Here is an 18,383-nt window from a genome sequence, read left to right as displayed (position 1 = left end):
TACAGGAGGGAGATGTATCACTTGGTTGTATGGTGTACCGACAACAACCTCTCCCTAAATGTCGGAAAGACCAAGGAACTGATCATCGACTTCAGGAAGCGAAGCACAACACACACTCTCGTCTGCATCAATGGCTGCGAAGTGGAGAAGGTCGATAGCTTTAAGTTCCTGGGGGTCACTATCACCAACAGTCTGTCCTGGTCCACTCACGTTGATGCAACTGTCAAGAAAGCCCAACAACGTGTCTACTTCCTGCGGAAGCTAAAGAAATTCAGCATGTCTGCATCGACTCTCACAAACTTCTACAGATGTGCCATAGAGAGGGGCTGTTTAGCACAGGGCTAAATCGCTGGCTTTGAAAGCAGACCAAGGCAGGCCAGCAGCACGGTTCAATTCCCGTACCAGCCTCCCCGAACAGGCGCCGGAATGTGGCGACTACGGGTTTTTCCCAGTAACTTCATTTGAAGCCTACTTGTGACAATAAGCGATTTTCATTTTTCATTTCATTCCTATCCGGCTGCATCACAGCCTGGTATGGCAAATGCTCAGTCCAAGATCGCGAGAAACTGCAGAGTGTGGTGAACTCAGCCCAGCGCATCACACAAGCTTGCCACCCTCACATTGATTCTGTCTACACCTCTCGCTGCCTCAGGAAGGCAGGCAGCATTATCAGAGACCCCTCCCACCCAGGCAATGCCTTCTTCCAGCCCCTTCCATCAGGCAGAAGATACAGAAGTCTGAAGACCCGCACATCCAGACATAGGAACAGCCTCTTCCCACAGCTACTAGACTCCTCAACGACTCCCCCTCGGACTGATCTGTTCCCTGTAAGAACACTATTCACGACGCCCTATGCTGCTCTTGCTCATGTGTTTGCTTTGTTTGGACCCTTGTTTCGCACTGTAACCAATCACTGTTTGTCGATGTACCATTTGTCAATGTTCTCTGTTGATTATTCTCTTTGTCTACCGTGTACGTTCCCTCGACCGCCGAAAAATATTTTTCACTGTACTTCGTTACATGTGACAATAAATCAGATCAAATCAAATCGACAAGATGGCGCGGACTATGGGGAACCATCAGGCTGGCAGAGCCAGATAATGCGGTGGCAGCTGGGGCTCGACCCAGCTGCCCCTCCATCCCAAGGTGAACTCCAGGGCCCTATAGGCACCGACCAGGAGGAAGGGGCACTGAGTACCAACCCGGGCCCGTCCCATGTGCCGGCGATGGTGGCCACCAGCACTCCCATGTTCCATCCCCCTCATGAGGCAGCATCTCAGGGTCAGCACACGGGACAGGGTGGCACGGCTGTGCATGTGCCGTCAACAAGTGAGCCAGGGCTCTCCGGCCCCAGAGCTCCCAGAGGACATCTGCCAGGGGCATCGAAGGTCACGGGATGAGGTAAGCAGCTGGCTGCCTCCATCCCAGGTGTGCAACCTGGGGAAACACCCAAGACCTAGTGGTAGAACTAGGAGGACCAGGCACATTGAGCATCACTGAGGGCACCGGGGTAGGGGGGAGGGGTTAGGTAGGGGGTGGCATTGGGGGCTGGGGTTGTTGGGGAGGCGGCACTATCGGGAATGTGGTATGAAGCAACGTTTTGCACAAACATTATAATGCCACTGTCACTTTCTTCCGCAATGCAGGCTGACCTCCGGATCCTTTGCCTGTCTCTCCAGGCAAGCCCCCTCCCCACCCACCCACCCTCCAGCCTAGATCATGTCCCGGGGTGTTGTGTCCCATCCCCTGGGTGTTTGGATGTTGGCTGCTGCGTGTGTGGTGTTGACCCCCATACAGTGTCCAGGCATTAAGGTGTGATCGGATTGCTAGGCAATGACTCCCACCTGCTACATGGCCCGCCTACCCACTGAATCCACTTGGCACGTGTCGGGTATTCACTTAACCACGCTTGCCAATTCCCCATTAGCGATTGCCTTCAGCCGCACAGTCAGAGGCCTCAGCAGTTGGGGGTTATGGGTGATGGTGGCGCAGACGGGCAGGGACGGGGTTGCCATGGAATGGCGTTGGGATTCGGAGGTTGGCATGCTGGTGCCACGAGCGATTGGCCCCTCAGTTGCCCCCTCCCAGCGCCTCCCTCCCCCAACCTCCCATGACGGCCCATCGCTGCGGAGGGTCCCCCACCCCATGCCGAGCACTGGGGTGGCAAGCCTAGCACCCCTGGTCTCTTTGCCTGTGAGCAAAAATTGCTACTCTCCTCGGCTCCCCACGAAAGCCCTTCTGTCAGTTTCACGTTTTTAAAAAGGAGTACCAATCGGCGCCAGCGTGAGCACTTGCTGGGAAGGCCGGTCAATGACGGGAGGCCGTTGGATGACGGGTGGCTCTCGTTAATTGTATGGAAATGGGACTTAAGTGGTTTCTTAAAATTGGTTTCTCGCCACGCTACGGTGACATTCCGAATTCGCCTACGGGAGCAGGCCAGTTGCATTGCAAGCTTTTGGCGCCTGGCGCGGTTTCTGTTTTTGGCTTCTCCCGCTAGTCATCAACCTCATTATGATGCTTGAGCGCAAGTGTAACGAGGCCGGAAGATCACGCCCTAAATTTATTTTAAAAAAGAGACCGTCAGTTTCAAACTTCGCCTCACTGATTGCCTGGAGGCGGGTCCTGTTGGGGTGGTGGTCAGCTTCTCCACCCTGTGCCCGGCTTGGCGGGGAACCTACCTGAATATCTGACCCTTGAGAATATGAAATTTGAGCTGAAGGGGATGACGGAGGGGTTCTACAATTCATGGAGAATGTTTATTGTGCACTTTCGGGAACTGGTTGCCATTGTTCAATTCTGGTCGCCACACTACCAGAAGGATGTGGAGGCTTTAGAGAGGGTGCAGAAGAGATTTACCAGGATGTTGCCTGGTATGGAGGGCATTAGCTATGAGGAGCGGTTGAATAAACTCGGTTTGTTCTCACTGAACGACTGAGGTTGAGGGGTGACTGATAGAGGTCTACAAAATTATGAGGGGCATTGACAGAGTGGATAGTCAGAGGCTTTTTTCCCAGGGTAGAGGGGTCAATTACTAGGGGGCATAGGTTTAAGGTGAGAGGGGAAGGTTTAGAGGAGATGTGCGAGGGAAGTTTTTTTACACAGAGGGTAGTGGGTGCCTGGAACTCGCTACCGGAGGAGGTGGTGGAAGCAGGGACGATAGTGACATTTAAGGAGCATCTTGACAAATACATGAATAGGATGGGAATAGAGGGATACGGACCCAGGAAGTGTAGAAGATTGTAGTTTAGTCGGGCAGCATGGTCGGCGCAGTACTTTTCTTTGTTCTTTGGTCTTTGTTCTTTGAACATTGTGGAAGGGGGGGGGCTGTTGGGTTTACTGTTTTGTTAACTTTTACCTAGAATGCACAAATGGATGTATTGGATTGTATATTGAGGTTTTTTTTGTTTTTCTCTTGTTGTTTATTTGATGAAAATGTGCAGAATAAAAAGATTTTTTAAAAATCTTATGAAACTCACACTTGTAACAATTTGGTTCAGGTTCTTGATTTTATGTAAAGTGATCTCTGCAATTTTTCTTTTTACAGACTGAGGAAGCTTTAAGTTCTGCAATGAGCAGTATTAGTTCAGTCTCCACTTCTTCGAAAGCTGAGTCTTCACGAGGTAATGGAGTGCCGATTTCTATAGGAGGTACTGGTCTGATGGAAGAAATGAGTGCCCTGCTGGCCAGGAGGTGAGTTTTGACAAATACTTGGGATGGGTAATTGATGATTCATATCAAAGGACCAACAGTAAGAAAAAACATCTCGTACATCAGATTTATTCAGGACCGGGCTTGTCTTTTTTTTCTTATTCATTGTACTTTAACCCTTTACCTGATAAATCAAGAATTGATTTACTTTTTTTAATGCATTAGTTGAGTCAGTAAGTCCTGAATTAGCTGCCAATTCATTTCAGGCATCAAACCAATTTTATCCAAAATTTTTAGAAATGTACTGGCCAATTCAGAACAACTAGCTCAAGCATGTGACCCCATGACAGATTTTAAGAAGTGCCCAATTGAGTTAAAGAGCAGTGGTAGGCGAGGTGGTGTATATGGATTATGAAGGTGATTGAAGCTTATTACTGAAACTTCATGATACAACCTATGATATTTAAAAAATGTAGCAGCATGGATAGAAACAAAATGTTAGGGTAATGGTTGATGGAGCACCACAGGGATTAGCACTGCTTCCACTTCTAAATATAACACTGATGATGGCAAGGGCGTGAAATGTACTCTGGGTGGGGGACTTCAATGTTCAACAATGAAGTGTGGAGCCCACCACAGGAAGCATATGATATGCTCCTCTTATTCTTGAATTTTTAACTGCTACCAAGATGAGATCATCTAACTTAACACAAACTAATGTTCAATTAGTCTCTGTATGACACAATACCTCGATATCATTAGTGTCACCTTGGTTCAGTGGGCAGGACATTAGTTATGGAGTTCCATGTCAAGACCTGAACACGTAATCTAGGCTATCAGGTCAGTGCAATAAGGATTGCATCCTTATCAATGGTGCCATCTGACAGATGCCTTATTTAAAGTGTGAGACCCTCGGTGGGATTCTCCGCCCCCGCAACGGGTCGGGGAATCGCCGGGGGGGCGCGAATTCCCCGCTCCGACGCCAGGCTGCCGATTCTCCGGCCCCTGTAGGGTTCCGTCATGTTGCCCAGGGGCCAGAGTGGAGAAGGAAACCCACGCTCATGCGCAGACTCGCATCGGCCGTGGCGCGCAAGCATGGACCCGCGCCGGCCATGGGCCGCGTGCACGGACCCGCACCGCCTGTGCTGGCGCTCATACCGGCAGCTGGAGCTGCGTGTGGCGCTCCAGTGCTGTGCTGGCCCCTGTGTGGCACACGATCACTGCTCCTAGGGGCCAGATGACACCATCGTAAAACGCTCCGCCGTTTAAGATGGCATTAACACTTAGCCACATTATCAGAGAATCCCGCCCCCGTGTCTCCTTTTAGAATGACATGTAAGATACCTTGGCACTATTGAAAGAAACTCAGGGAATTTTCCCCAGTGTTGTGGCCAATTTTCTTTCCTCAACTGGGCACTCGCTCACTGGCTCTCACCTCAGATCGGTCCTTGTTCTGTACACCTCATCCACTCTCTCATTGCTTGTTTTTCTTGGTTAGAATTTTGCTTGTGTGTAGAATTTAAATAATGGAATTATTTCTTTATTTCTCTAAGGAGAAGGATTGCTGAAAAGGGTTCAGTTCCTGAGCCAGATCCAAAAGAGGAGAAAAATGTAAGTAGAAGCCTGTGCTGCTGGATTCAGGTTTCCAACTACGTAATTCTCCCTCCCTCTCTCTGTCCCTCCCTGTAAGTTCAAATAGAAGCCATGACTAGCGAATATACAATTGCATTATCCCAGACCTGTGTTAGTAGCCTCTGACTCAGAGTTGAATCAGTGGCAATCAGCTGGTTATAACTACTTTGTAAGAAAGTACCCCAACAGAAGGCTGTAAGTTAGATAGAGTTTGTCACTCCACAGTTCTGTGTATCCTCTCTAACCTGTACATATCAGTCACAACTAGAACTGTTTAAATGCTTTCTATCACCATTATCATTGTATACCCTGCCAAATGTACCTGCTTAATAACAGTGTAATCATTTTGAGTGTTTTATCTTTGAATGATTTGCTTTCATCAGGAAGAATCTGAATCTTCTAGTATGAAAGGCCCAAGTACATCAAACACATCAGGTAGGTGTGAAGAACTATTTGGCTCATTTAATGACCTTCAATCTAGCAGTGTAGCTTTTTTGTTTTTCTAGGGATCACGAATAATCCTTGGCCAGCAGGATTAAGGAAAATCCCAAGGCTTTTTATACATTTATAAAGAGCAAGAGGGTAGCCAGGGAGAGGGTTGGCCCACTCCAGGACAGATGAGGGAATATATGCGTGGAGCCAGAGGAAATGGGCGAGGTGATAAATGAGCACTTTGTGTCAGTATTCACCAAAGAGGACGTGGTGGATTATGAGTCGAGGGAATGGTGTGTAGATACTTTGGGTCATGTTGAAATTAAAAAGGAGAAGGTATTGGAGATCTTGAAAAACATTAAGGCAGACAAGTCCCCAGGGCCTGATGGGATATACCCTAGAATACTGAGAGAGACAAGGGAGGAAATTGCTGGGGCCTTGAGAGAAATCTTTGTATCCTCACCGGCTACAGGGGAGGTCCCAGAGGATTGGATATGTTGTTCCTTTGTTGAACGAGGAAAACAACATTTTCTTACGTCAGTGGTAGGGAAATTATTGGAGAGGATTCTTCGAAACAGGATTTACTCCCACTTGGAAATAAGTGGATGTATCATTGAGAGGCAACATGGTTTTTTGAGGAAGTGACAAAGATAATTGATGAGGGTAGGGCAGTGGCTGTTGTCTCCATGGACTTCAGTAAGGCCTTTGACAAGGTCCCTCATGGCAGACTGGCACAGAAGGTGAAGTCGCACCGGATCAGAGGTGAGCTGGCAAGATGGATGCAGAACTGGCTAGGTCATAGAAGGCAGAGAGTATCAATGGAAGGGTGCTTTTCTGGTTGGAGGGCTGTGACTAGTGGTGTTCCTCAGGGATCAGTGCGGGGACCTTTGCTGTGTGTAATATATATAAATGATTTGGAGGAAAATGTAATTGGTTTGATTAGTAAGTTTGCGGATGACATAAAGTTTTGTGGAATTGCTGATAGCAATGAGGACCGTCAGAGGATTTAGCAGGATATCGATCGGTTGGAGACCTGGGCGGAGAGATGGCAGATAGAGTTTAATCCGGACAAATGTGAGGTAATGCATTTTGGAAGGTCTGATGCAGGTAGGGAATATACAGTGAATGGTAGAACCCTCAAGAGTATTGAAAGTCAGAGAGATCTAGGAGTGCAGGTCCACAGGTCACTGAAAGGGGCAACACAGGTGGAGAAGGTAGTCAAGAAGGCATACGGCATGCTTGCCTTCATTGGCCGGGGCATTGAGTATAAGAATTGGCAAGTCATGTTGCAGCTGTATAGAACCTTAGTTAGGCCACACTTGGAGTATAGTGTTCAATTCTAGTCGCCAGACTACCAGAAGGATGTGGAGGCTTTAGAGAGGGTGCAGAAGAGATTTACCAGGATGTTGCCTGGTATGGAGGGCATTAGCTATGAGGAGAGAACATAGAACATAGAAAATACAGCACAGAACAGGCCCTTCGGCCCACGATGTTGTGCCGAACCTTTGTCCTAGATTAATCATAGATTATCATTGAATTTACAGTGCAGAAGGAGGCCATTCGGCCCTTTGAGTCTGCACCGGCTCTTGGAAAGAGCACCCTACCCAAACTCAACACCTCCACCCAACACCAAGGGCAATTTGGACATTAAGGGCAATTTATCATTGGCCAATTCACCTAACCCGCACATCTTTGGACTGTGGGAGGAAACCGGAGCACCCGGAGGAAACCCACGCAGACACGGGGAGGACGTGCAGACTCCGCACAGACAATGACCCAATCCGGAATCGAACCTGGGACCCTGGAGCTGTGAAGCAATTGTGCTATGCACAATGCTACCGTGCTGCCATTAAGAACAAATAAATCTACACTATATCATTTTACCGTAATCCATGTACCTATCCAATAGCTGCTTGAAGGTCCCTAATGATTCCGACTCAACTACTTCCACAGGCAGTGCATTCCATGCCCCCACTACTCTCTGGGGCTTGCTCCACATCATGCTCTGAGGTTGGAGAAACTTGGTTTGTTCTCACTGGAACAACGGAGGTTGAGGGGTGACCTGATAGAAGTCTACAGAATTATGATGGGCATGGACAGAGTGGATAGTCAGAGGCTTTTTCCCAAGGTGGAAGAGTCAATTTCTAGGGGCATAGGTCTAAGGTGTGGGGGGCAAGGTTTAAAGGAGATGTATGAGGCAGGTTTTGTACACAGAGGGAGGTGGAAGCCTGGAACCTGCTGCCGGGGGAGGTAGTGGAAGCTGATACGATAGTGACTTTTAAGGGGCGTCTTGACAAATACATGAATAGAATGGCAATAGAGGGATATGGTCCCCGGAAGGGTAAGGGGTTTTAGTTTAGATGGGCAGCATGATCAGTGCAGGCTTCGAGGGCCGAAGGCCTGTTCCTGTGCTGTAATTTTCTTTGTTCTTTGAAAGTATGCTCTCATTTAACAGTTGTTTAGTTACTGAGACCGTTGTTGTAAATGCCAACAAATTCTCTGCAAAGTCAACAGAATGAGTTCTGAGATACTGGTTCTGCAAATCAAATACACCGTAAGAGAATACATGACCGCATATCCATTCCATCACAAAGACTATTGCCACCCCCCTTAATATTGTCTGTTTGCATCCTTGTCTCAGTTCATCTACTGCCGAAGATAAATTTCCCAGTCACTGACAGAAATAACTAAATGGCAAGATTTCATATTTTAAGACCTGTGCTGTAACAAACTGAAATCAACATAGATAAAACATTACTTAACAGGCGAATAATACACCAAAGTAAAGAAAAGGTATTTTCGCGTTAACTAACGCAACAAAATATATCTTATGAAATCCTTTTGCCATGTGCATGCTTCTGGAAAATATGTAGCATTCTAGGAAAGCCCTACAGTCACTCCCAGCACCCTGCAGAATCACTTCTCTTCGCCACACCAGGTCAAAACTTCCAATATCATTAAGCAATCATTCTAAGTTTCTCCTTGTTCAAGTTTTCCTAATCTAATTATTAGCAGTAACCCATGCCTCGGCGACTTTCTGATGCTTGAATCTCCAAGGGCTCTATCTGTTCCCTTCTGAACAGAAACTAAGCTGCCACCATCATCCTGCTTAGCCGCTAACACAAAAAGAGAAGACCTGCTTCTCCACTGCTGTCGCTTTTCTCCATGTCTCAAACAGCTGCTGTCCTTTTTATGTGAAATAATTTGATGCAGTATTAAAACTGACACCCAACACTTCAGTGGGTTTCTGTTTGAGTTTTTCAACCCATGGCAGCTGGATTACATGGGCAAGTCTCTGAGCTGCGGTTTTCATCCAGAATTCTTTGATTTTTAAAAATTCTTTCATGGGATGTGGACATTGCTGTGAAGGCCAGCATCTGTTTGCTCAATCCTGTTTGCACTGAAACGGTGGTGATAAACGTTCTTCAATGTTGCAGTCCTTGTGTAGGTATATCTATATTGCTGTGAGAACGAAAGTTCCAAGATTTTGATCCAGTGACACTGAAGGGACGGCGATATAATTCCAACTCAGGATGGTATGTCACTTGGATGGGAACTTTGCAAGTAGTGTTTCCATGCATTTGCTACCCTTGTCTTTCGAGGTGTGGATTTGAAAAGTGCTGTTGGAAGAATCTTGCTGCATTATTGCATTGCACCTTGTAGGTGGTACACACAGTTCTAGATCCTAACATTTGCTGCCTAAACAATTTTCCCCTCATGTCACTGTTGGTTCTCTTGTCAACCACCTTGGTCCTCGATTCTTTCACCAATGGAAATGGTTTCTCTCACTGACCGTGTCTTGGCCCCTCATGATTCTGAACACAACCAAATTTTCTCTCAATGTTCTCTTCTATAAAGAGACGGTCCCAGCCTCTCTAATATGTCCATCCCTGGAGTCCTCCTTGGAAATGTTTTCTCCACCCATAATGTGTGGATTGGCCACACTAAATTGCCCATTAATTTTTAAAAAAGTTTAGAATGGAACACTATAATCCAGTTGAGACGCACCAGATTTTTTAATAAAGGTTCATTATATCTTCCTTTCTTTTTTTCTCTGTGCCTTTATTTCTAAAGCCCGGTATCCATGTACCTTTTTAACTACTTTGTCAGCTTGCCTGCTATCCTCAATGATTTGTGCACATATACCTCTAGCTCATTCTGTTCCTGCACCGCTCGAGAATAATGTCCTTTATTTTGGGTCAAAATCTTGGAACTTCCTCCTTAACAGCATTGTAGGTATAACTACACCACATGGACTGCAGCAGTTCAAGAAGACAGCTCATCACAACCTTCTCATGTGCAATTAGGGATGGGCAAGAAATGTTGGCCTGGAGCGCCTCTTCATACTCCCGACTAAAATGAATCACACTTCTCTGCAATAAATTTCATTTTCCACTCTCCATCCATTCCACCAACATACCCTTTTGAAGTCTCGATAGGAAGACATGGCTTAGGAGTAGGCCATTTGGCCCTGCTTTGCCATTCAATAAGATCATTGTCTGATCTGGTTGAAGTCTCAGTTCCATTTCCCTCTCTGCCCCCATAACTCATTCCATGACAACCAGTCAGTATGGCCAAGCGGTCTAAGGCGCTGTGTTCAGGGCGCAGTTTCCTTAGGAGGGGCGGCACAGTGGCACAATGGTTAACACTGCTGCCTCACAGCTCCAGGGTCCTGGGTTCAATTCTGACCTCGGATGACTGTCTGTGTGGAGTTTGCACTTTCTCCCCATGTGGGCGTGGGTTTCCTCCGGGTGCTTCGGTTTCCTCCCACAGTCCAAAAATGTGCAGGTTAGGTGGATTGGCCATGATAAATTGCCACTTAATGTCCAAAAAGGTTAGGTGGGGTTACTGAGGTAGGGTGGAGGTGTGGGCTTAAGTAGGGTGCTCTTTCCAAGGGCTGGTGCAGACTCGATGGGCCAACTGGCCTCCTTCTTGACTGTAAATTCAATGATTCTATAATCTCAGTGTACAGAAAGATATACACAATATGTAAACATAATTCAACCATGTATTTACTCAGTCATTCACTCTTTATCCAGAGTCTGCAGAGTTTTACCTGACTTTTTTGCTTTCCAGATAATTCGACAAAGTCCATTCTTGATAATGCATCAGCAATTATATTATCATTTTCAGCAATATGAACAATCAGCAAGCTCCATCTGAGCAGTCTGTTATTCTGAGTCTTCATTTTTTCCCACGAAGACCATGGAATTTTGGTCAGAATATATTTGTGTTTCTTTACAGCCAAAACAGACATATTCCTCAAAATGTTTAAGAGCTATTGAAATGAAAATCGCTTATTCTCACTAGTAGGCTTCAATGAAGTTACTGTGAAAAGCCCCTAGTCGCCACATACCGGCGCCTGTTCGGGGAGGCTGGTACGGGAATCGAACTGTGCTACTGGCCTGCCGTGGTCTGCTTTAAAAGCCAGCGATTTAGCCCAGTGAGCTAAACCAGCCCCTATTAACAATTCCAGGGTTTCCTTTTCTACTGCAGAGTAGCTCTTTTGATGTTGAGTTAATTTATTAGGAAAATATCCCATTGACTTCTCTACGCCCAATTTGTTTTCCTGTAATAAGACCACATCCACCCGTGTGTCACTGGGCATTGATTGCCACCTTGAAGGGTTTATTGAACTTGGGGGCGGCTAACCTTTATATAGAACATTCTCCACATCCACATCATGCAAAGGGTATTGCCACTGGACTAATAGACTAAAGGCCCAGAGTGATGCTCTGGGGACCTGGGTTCAAATCCCGCCACTGCAGATGGTGAAATTGAAATTCAGTAAAAATCTGAAATTAAAAATCTAATGATGACCATGAAACCATTGCTGATTGTCATAAAAACCCATTCGGTTCACTTTGAAGGAAGGAAATCTGCCGTCCTTACCTAGTCTGGCCGACAGATGACTGCAGGCCCACAGCAATATGATTGACATAACTGCTGCCCCCTCAAGGGCAATTAGGGATGGGCATTAAATGCTGGCCCGTTAACGAATAAAAAGATAACATGGCTAAAATTGTACACCCTGGTTTATTCCCACAGGTTCCTTTAAATTCTGTAAGTAACCTTACTAGCTCTTCCTCATTGTCCTGCCTCCATAAGTATGAAAATATGGTATCTAACTGTCAAAATATTTCAGTGCTGGCTAACCAGATAGTAGGAGGTTCAATTTGTGAACTGTCTTCAGTCCCCCTCTACCTCACTCTCGCTGTCTCTCTCATTCCTCACTGTGCTTTCCATATTGCTCTTTCCTATTCCCCTCCCTACGGTAATATTGTTCTTGCATGTCAATATGACACAACCGATTCCTGCGAGTTGGGTGTCTTTACATTTATCAACCCTCTTAATTACCTTGTAGGACCCTCATCTATGCTTTCCAGGGTTCTCCCGTAAAGGCAATAACACTAACGTCCCTGATTGAAGCATCATCTGCAGGTCTGTGAAGAGGTCTCCACTTTTTCCCATTTCTAATATAACAACACCTTGGAACTGCCTCAGCTTTATCTTCAGTTTGAGCTGATTGTTACCTTCCTTAACTCCAGATCGGCTTGTTCAGCTTCAACAAGAGGAGATTTGCTAATCATCTCTTTCAGAACATCTAAGTCCTTTTTTTTCTTTTTTTTTTAAATATAGAGTGCCCAATTATTTTTTTCCAATTGAGGGGCAATTTAGCATGGCCAATCCACCTACCCTGCAGATCTTTGGGTTGTGGGGGTGAAACCCATGCAGACACAGGGAGAGTGTACAAACTCCACAGACAGTGACCAGAGCCGGGATCGCACCTGGGACCTCGGCACCATGAGGCAGCAGTGATAACCACTGCACCACCGTGTTATACAGCAAGTTATCATGGAGTTTCTTTGTACTCCTCTGGAACTACCCCAGCACGACTGTCCACTTATACGTCTTATAACCATCTCCTTCTGGCCGGATGTACCCCACTTATATTGGAGTGCCTTGTCATATGACCACTATCTTGAGACCGCGTGATACGTCTGTACCGCCACCTGCTGGTCAGAGATCGCACCACCAGCCATCTATGATATTGCTTACAGGCATATCACTACATCCCCCTTCCTCAGAAAACATTAAGATTTGTTTACAACCAACATTGTAAACGTTTGTTGTAAACGAGGCAGCACGGTAGCATTGTGGATAGCGCAATTGCTTCACAGCTCCAGGGTCCCAGGTTCGATTCCCGGCTGGGTAACTGTCTGTGCGGAGTCTGCACGTTCTCCCTGTGTGCGTGGGTTTCCTCCGGGAAAACCTCCTAACTTAAGCAAGGAGTCAGGAGGGCTAGAAGGGGTCACGAAAAGTCATTAGCAAATAGGGTTAAGGAAAATCCCAAGGCTTTTTACACGTACATAAAAAGCAAGAGGGTAGCCAGGGAAAGGGTTGGCCCACTGAAGGATAGGCAAGGGAATCTATGTGTGGAGCCAGAGGAAATGGGCGAGGTACTAAATGAATACTTTGCATCAGTATTCACCAAAGAGAAGGAATTGGTAGATGTTGAGTCTGGAGAAGGGGGTGTAGATAACCTGGGTCACATTGTGATCCAAAAAGACGAGGTGTTGGGTGTCTTAAAAAATATTAAGGTAGATAAGTCCCCAGGGCCTGATGGGATCTACCCCAGAATACTGAAGGAGGCTGGAGAGGAAATTGCTGAGGCCTTGACAGAAATCTTTGGATCCTCGCTGTCTTCAGGGGATGTCCCGGAGGACTGGAGAATAGCCAATGTTGTTCCTCTGTTTAAGAAGGGTAGCAAGGATAATCCCGGGAACTACAGGCCGGTGAGCCTTACGTCAGTGGTAGGGAAATTACTGGAGAGAATTCTTAGAGACAGGATCTGCTCCCACTTGGAAGCAAATGGACGTATTAGTGAGAGGCAGCAAGGTTTTGTGAAGGGGAGGTCGTGTCTCACTAACTTGATAGAGTTTTTCGAGGAGGTCACTAAGATGATTGATGCAGGTAGGGCAGTAGATGTTGTCTATATGGACTTCAGTAAGGCCTTTGACAAGGTCCCTCATGGTAGACTAGTACAAAAGGTGAAGTCACACGGGATCAGGGGTGAACTGGCAAGGTGGATACAGAACTGGCTAGGCCATAGAAGGCAGAGGGTAGCAATGGAGGGATGCTTTTCTAATTGGAGGGCTGCGACCAGTGGTGTTCCACAGGGATCAGTGCTGGGACCTTTGCTCTTTGTAGTATATATAAATGATTTGGAGGAAAATGTAACTGGTCTGATTAGTAAGTTTGCAGACGACACAAAGGTTGGTGGAATTGCGGATAGCGATGAGGACTGTCTGAGGATACAGCAGGATTTAGATTGTCTGGAGACTTGGGCGGAGAGATGGCAGATGGAGTTTAATCCGGACAAATGTGAGGTAATGCATTTTGGAAGGTCTAATGCAGGTAGGGAATATACAGTGAATGGTAGAACCCTCAAGAGTATTGAAAGTCAAAGAGATCTAGGAGTACAGGTCCACAGGTCATTGAAAGGGGCAACACAGGTGGAGAAGGTAGTCAAGAAGGCATACGGCATGCTTGCCTTCATTGGCCGGGGCATTGAGTATAAGAATTGGCAAGTCATGTTGCAGCTGTATAGAACCTTAGTTAGGCCATACTTGGAGTATAATGTTCAATTCTGGTCGCCACACTACCAGAAGGATGTGGAGGCTTTAGAGAGGGTGCAGAAGAGATTTACCAGAATGTTGCCTGGTATGGAGGGCATAAGCTATGAGGAGCGGTTGAATAAACACGGTTTGTTCTCACTGGAACGAAGGAGGTTGAGGGGCGACCTGATAGAGGTATACAAAATTATGAGGGGCATAGACAGAGTGGATAGTCAGAGGCTTTTCCCCAGGGTAGAGGGGTCAATTACTAGGGGGCATAGGTTTAAGGTGAGAGGGGCAAGGTTTAGAGTAGATGTACGAGGCAAGTTTTTTACGCAGAGGGTAGTGGGTGCCTGGAACTCACTACCGGAGGAGGTAGTGGAAGCAGGGACGATAGGGACATTTAAGGGGCATCTTGACAAATACATGAATAGGATGGGAATAGAAGGATACGGACCCAGGAAGTGTAGAAGATTGTAGTTTAGTCGGGCAGTATGGTCGGCACCGGCTTGGAGGGCCGAAGGGCCTGTTCCTGTGCTGTACATTTCTTTGTTCTTTGTTCTTTGGGTGCTCCGGTTTCCTCCCACATTGCAGGTTAGGTGGATTGGCCATGCTAAATTGCCCTTAGTGTCCAAAATTGCCTTTAGTGTTGGTTGAGTGGGGTTACTGGATTATGGGTATAGGGTAGTATGGGCTTGGGTATGGTGCTCTTTCCAAGAACCGGTGTAGACTCGATGGGCCGAATGGCCTCCTTCTGCACTGTAAATTCTATGAAATCTATGAAACATTAATCTTTTGCTTTATACATTCATGATATATCTAACAATGTGAATAAGTTCAACTAGGGTGTCCATAAACATGATATGCCTGGACAGTGTCCGTCTCTTTCGCACATGTCATTGTGCCCCCCTCACGGTATCACCTCTGTGATCATTTGGACTGCTGCCAGCCTCTTCGAAGACTGGTTTACACACCGGCCTCGTACTACGTCTCCTCTTCACTCTGTGCCTCTGGGAGGCATGCATTCGTGATTTCCACGCTTGCATCACCAGCTTCCTTTTCCTCTTCTCGCCACGACGCAGCTTGCTGCTTCTCTTTGTTTCTGTTTCCGGTTTGTTAGTGGGATGAGCTAGCTCTCCCAATCTTTGTTCTGAGAATAGAATGACGCAGTTTCTTGCATTTCTGCTTAGACTTGGCAGGCTGAGGTATGGTGCTGGTCTTCACCCTGTGCTCGGAGTCTGGAGTTTCGGGCGGACCCTGAGCGGCCGATGCGTTATCGCTGGGTTGTGTGACCACATCCACTTCTGCGGCCTCTCTGCAATGTTGGAGCGCCTTGCTTTCTGGTGCCTGGATGGAAGTGGGAACTGTGGCAACAGGTGCCGCCACCCTCTTGGCTCGCTGGAGCATCGCTCAACCGCACTTCTTCACTAGAGATTACGATGCTCTCTGGTCGTGATGATCTAGGAATTGGGGCATCTTGGTCAAATTCAAGAATGTATGAGTGATATCCTTTAAGCTGCATAGCGAGATTGTCATCAGCTCCTCCTCTGGGTCACTCTCAGAGTCGCCAATCACTTCAACATGAGGGGCATAGATGAGGTAGATAGTCACCAACTTTTCCCAAAGGTAGGGGAGTCTAAACCTAGAGGGCATAGGTTTAAGGTAAGATGGGAGAGATACAAAAGGGTTCAGAGGGGCAATTTTTTTACACAGAGGGTGGTGAGTGTTTGGAATGAGCTGCCAGAGGCAGTAGTAGAGGCGGGTACAATTTTGTCTTTTAAAAAGCATTTGGACAGTTAAATGGGAAAGCTGCGTATAGAGGGTTATGGGCTAAATGCAGGCAATTGGGACTAGCTTAGTGGTTAAAAACTAGGTGGCATGGACAAGCTGGGCCGAGGGGCCTGTTTTCATGCTGTAAACCTCTATGACTCTATGACATCCGAGTTGCTGTCATCATATTCATCATCAATGTCTTCCCATTCATCGTCAGTGACCTCAAGGATTTCCACCGTTTCAGTCCTGGAGTCGTCAAACTCTCCAACATCAGAGTTGCTGTCATCATCTGCATCATCAATGTCTTCCCACTCATCCTCAGGGTTCACGATGATCTGGGAATAGACTACAGGAATTGTTTCAAAGACCTGGAAGGAGTCCCACGTACCTCTGGAGCCATTTTCTCTAATATTGGGATGATTTCTTCTGTCTCTAGCTTGGTCAGTGGCTGGCACTCCGTGGTGTCAGAAGCTTTGTTTGCAGTTTCTATTTTTGAGCGCGCCATCTCCGAGCTCTGCTCTTTTCAGTGTCCAGCGCGGTCTGGGTGTGCCCCATGACCATCTCTTCATTTCGTCCAAACCACTGGAGTAGTGCTTCTTGAGTCTTTTCATTGATCCTGTCTTTGCTCCTGCGAAAAAGATCTACAAGTAGTTCATACTGGTCTTCATCTGTCTCACCTTCTGCATCATTGTCAAAATCTTCAAACATATATTTGTAGTGGTCATCGTCGGATTCAGCATTGTGTGCAATGATTTCTGCTGTAAAATACAACATTGCACATGCAATTATGTGTTCACGCAGTAGGCCACCAAGTTCAAAGTTCAGCCTTGAGTTTGGCCGCTGAATTTTGGCTTGACATTCCACGCTGTGGAACTTCAGGAGAACTGAAGAAATTAAAGAACGTTTCATTGGTACAATATTCATGATTGTTCTGCTAGCGCTTCGACCTTTGTGCTTCGCTTCTGTTTTAATTGTTTTGAATGTTACATTTTTGCTCTCTCCAGTCGATCGTACAGCCCGTGCACCCCATGATTCTGGTTCATCAAAGAATGATTTAAGCGGCCCCGAATCCAACTGATATACTTTTCTGATCACCTCATTTGTGAAATACTCATTTGGCTCGAACTTAAATTCCAGAGTGAAGCTCCTCATCTGAGGCTCCTCATGCTCTGTCCATTTAACATTCAAATCTTGCAGATGCTTCAATACGGGCTCGTCATGCTCCTGTATCATGCCACTGAGCCTGTGCACGTTCTTGAAGACTGTTGACCAGAATTACAGAATGCGTGGTTGTCTGATCCCTCGTCCTCCATCTGGATTTGTTCTGAATCCTCATCAACCGTGCACACTCTACTATTTTGTGGGGATCTGTAGTATTCAGCTGGCCAGCCATCTCGCCGACCACACAGTTGCTCAACTAAGTTCAGGGCTTCAGACGCATCAGCCCCCAGGATCGGCTCACGTTTTGTGTTCACAATGGAGAACGGCACAATATGTCTTTTATTGTGCACCCACACTTCTAGGACACATTCCCCCATCATCTCAAACTCATTTCCACTGTGGTCGGGCAGTGTCCTTGGCCGTGTCACCACTTCCGGTGTCACCTGCAAACCGTGCAGATCACGCACACTGAGGTTTGCCGTCACATTTTATGTTTCACATTTCAGTTAAATTACAAGTTGCATAACGATACATAATACATAACTAAGGAAAATTTTAAATGACAAAAGAGAAAAAACAAAGAGAGAAAAAGAAAACAGAAACAAACAAAGATCATTATCAATATTTACATACGTGGCTTGTCCGTGACCCCCTCTCCCCCTTTGCTCTACTGGTTGCTGGCTATGAACAGGTCTTGGAATAAGTTAGTGAAAGTCCTGTGGAAACCCTCTGCCGACCCCCAGATGGCAAATTTTATCTTCTCCATTTGGAGGAATTCTGCCAGGGTGGACAGCCAGTCTACAGCTGTGGGTGGTGCTGCAGATCACCAGCTGAGCAGGATTCTACGGCGAGCGATTAGAGAGGCCCCCCCTGCCTAAAAGGAGTTCTGGCTGCTCTGAGACCCTGAAGACCGTCACTTTTGGGCACGCATGGCTTCACCCTCACCCCCACAACCTTGGACATTGCCTCAAAGAAGATTGTCCAGAACCCAACAAGTCTGGGGCAGGCCCAGAACATGTGGGTGTGGTTGGCCGGGCCTCCCTGGCACCGTTCACATTTGTCCTCCACCCCCGGGAAGAGCCCCCTCATTCGGGCTCTGTCCGCCACCTTTAGCTGCAT

At 46.8% G+C, this 18,383-nt stretch overlaps 1 protein-coding gene across 8 annotated transcripts in view; it reads left to right on the top strand.

Moving 5' to 3' along the window:
* enah (ENAH actin regulator) overlaps positions 1-18,383 on the top strand; it is a 556,073-nt gene that overhangs the window by 430,458 nt on the left and 107,232 nt on the right. For all 8 annotated transcript variants that reach the window (XM_072500301.1, XM_072500300.1, XM_072500299.1 and 5 more), the window contains 3 exons: positions 3,545-3,690; positions 5,202-5,259; positions 5,664-5,715. In XM_072500301.1, the coding sequence (XP_072356402.1) occupies positions 3,545-3,690; positions 5,202-5,259; positions 5,664-5,715 (256 nt within the window). The remainder of the gene's footprint in view (positions 1-3,544; positions 3,691-5,201; positions 5,260-5,663; positions 5,716-18,383) is intronic.

Source organism: Scyliorhinus torazame, chromosome 4 (assembly GCF_047496885.1).
Source record: "Scyliorhinus torazame isolate Kashiwa2021f chromosome 4, sScyTor2.1, whole genome shotgun sequence".
In the NCBI taxonomy this organism is placed as follows: domain Eukaryota; kingdom Metazoa; phylum Chordata; class Chondrichthyes; order Carcharhiniformes; family Scyliorhinidae; genus Scyliorhinus; species Scyliorhinus torazame.
Note: the sequence above shows the minus strand (reverse complement) of the source record. Positions and strands in the feature narration are given on the sequence as shown.